Genomic DNA, 2,580 nt, shown 5'->3' on the forward strand with positions numbered 1-2,580 from the left:
TTTCTATACATTTCCATTAGACGTTCACATTTCTAATTTTTTTTTTTTTTTTTTGCTATGTTGTGCTGTCTTTTCCTTTCTGGATCGCAATGACATGGTCTGTCAACAAACTACAGTACAAACAGTAAAAGTGTAAATGTGAATCTTGTCCAGTCTCTTGCAATCAAACTCACACATACACTAAGCCTAAGGTGTAACCAATAATTTACAATAATTGTCATCAAAACTTTAGCCACATTACATCAGAACATCCCTCCAGTGGACAATGTTGTCTTGACTACATGACTAAGCAATTTGACTGTCTTGTCCGTACACAAATATTTACTTTTGAGAGATGAACTAAGGATTTTGAGCAAGAGACTGGCTTTTGCAGGTAATGGTGTTTTGCTATTTGTGCAAATTGTTTTGAGAAATGCACTTACTATTTTGCAGATGTGGAGGATGATTCGAGAAATGTACCAAAGCGACTGAGAAAAACTGTAAAAGTATCTTTATAAAGGCTTGTTAAATGTATCTTCATAAAACCTGCAGAAACCCGGTGCGTCCCAATTCGCACTTATGCACTATTCTATATGCACTTTAAATACCCGGATGATGCACTAAATTAACGGAAAAAACGAAGTGTGGATTGTTGGACACTTCATGCACTCGACTGTCGCAGATTTAATTACGCAGTGGAGGACGAGGCACCAGATTCTGATGTTGAATAACAAAATAACCATGTAAAGTTCAAACACTACACGTTTGAGTGCACAGTGCATAATTGCGTAATTTGGGACACAGTTTCTGTCATATTTCATCATCTGGGGACTGAGGGGAGGACCTCTGGTCACAAAGCAGCCAATCACAGCTGTGGTGATCTGTGTAGCCGTGACACCAGAGACCGGTTCTGACTCAGATCAGGCAAACAGTGCAGAACATCAGTTACTGTGAAGATGAGAGGTTTACTGTTCCTGCTCAGCGCTCTGTTCCTGCTGGAGTCAACAGACGGACACACTGAATATGAGCAACTAAGCCAACATGACACAGAGATTATTGACAGGGCAATAACACAAGCCAATGAGGAACATGGACTAACCAAACACCTTGATTTTGCCTACATTTTAAAAACTGTAAGTCAAACCTTTATCATTTTACTGTAATTGTGTTTTGATTGTTTTCTGTGCTTATGCATCTGCCTTAACGTGCTGGTAAAAATATTTAAACATCTCCTACATGTATGGTTGTCATCTTTATGCTTTACCTGTATCTCTATATGACAGAATCGTGGGAAGCGCATGCTTAATGTGATATTAAAACCCACCTCATGTGACAACACGACACCAAGTGTCCATCAGAAAGACTGTAAAATCCAAGATAAGGCTAAAGTAAGTAACTACTCGCTCTCACTGAAGGATCTCGACTGTATGGAGTCATTGTAGAAGAAAAGCTTACAGTTTCTCACAGCTCTGTTGTGTTTTTCTCAGCCTCGAGTTTCTTGTGTTGAATGTGATGGATCCATGTCCTGTTTTCTTCTCAGAGACTCAAAAAAGGTACATCACATATTAGTCACATATTGAGGACAAAGTCCTCCTTAATTTACCCTCATGATCCAAACTTTATGTTGTCAAGATCAAGATATTCCTGCACTAAAAGGTTTGAACTGTTCTCATTGCAGATTAAACAAAACGAAGGCGAATGTTTGAATCCCCCAAGAATTCATTTTGTTGGAGGAGGAACTCTGATGTCTCTAAAAAATATGCAACAATGGGATTCATCTGAGAAATAAAAACGATTAAGGATCTTTGCAACTGACCATATGAATAAATATAAAATAAAAAACAAATCTGGAATTTAATTATGAAGATTAATGTGTATTTTTTTTCAACTAGCAGTTTTCTCAATATGTTTCAATGTAATGATGTCATGTCTTCATTAGTATGTCCTAGTGTTGAATAACACAAATGTCAAATTAATAATTGTTTAAAAAAAAAGTTTAAAAATGTCTAAATATTCTTCATAGAAAACAAATTGTCGCCAAAGTTTTCCATTAATAAAATGTTCCAAATCTTGAACTATAGGCCATTAATTGTCACTGAATTTGAGGTGAAAGATGAGGAAAGATCTGTGAACAGATGTCCCGCAGTGTGACGCTGTTATTCTGGTGTTTCTCTTGTTTTCACTGGTGTTTTAAATTGATGTAGGACTTGAAGGTCAAATACTAACTGTTGGCTTTGTTAATTATTATTTTTTTTAATTAATCATAACTAACATTTATTTTTCTTTCAGGATTAACATCTTTTGAAAGTGAAATGTCCACTTGGGCCAAAGTGTGTCTCAATAACAAAAGGGGAAACAAAACTAGATCTGTCTACATATAACCTCATGCCTTGAGAAAACAAGTAAACAAGTAAACAAGAAATCCAGATTTGCTTTTACCAGTAACAGAAGGGTTTGCTGAATTATAAAGAACTAATCATGTTGTAATGAATCACCTTTTTCCTGCTCCTGTTCTATAAAAGCGGTTGTGCTCTTTTTGTTGGAGGGATTCTCTGAGACGGACACGAGGTCCTCCGGCGTGAATAAAGCATATTCAAAGGC

At 36.5% G+C, this 2,580-nt stretch overlaps 1 protein-coding gene across 1 annotated transcript; it reads left to right on the forward strand.

Annotated features, from left to right (window-relative positions):
* Window positions 1-311: 311 nt before the first annotated feature.
* Window positions 312-2,580, forward strand: LOC307128493 (cystatin-like protein). Its single transcript, XM_079820401.1, has 4 exons — window positions 312-1,112; window positions 1,263-1,367; window positions 1,467-1,532; window positions 1,658-2,580. Exons 1-4 carry the CDS (start codon window positions 936-938, stop codon window positions 1,766-1,768), a joined length of 459 nt encoding a protein of 152 aa, XP_079676527.1. The 5' UTR covers window positions 312-935; the 3' UTR covers window positions 1,769-2,580.

Source organism: Gobio gobio, assembly GCF_949357685.1.
Source record: "Gobio gobio genome assembly, chromosome: 6".
Lineage (NCBI taxonomy): Eukaryota > Metazoa > Chordata > Actinopteri > Cypriniformes > Gobionidae > Gobio > Gobio gobio.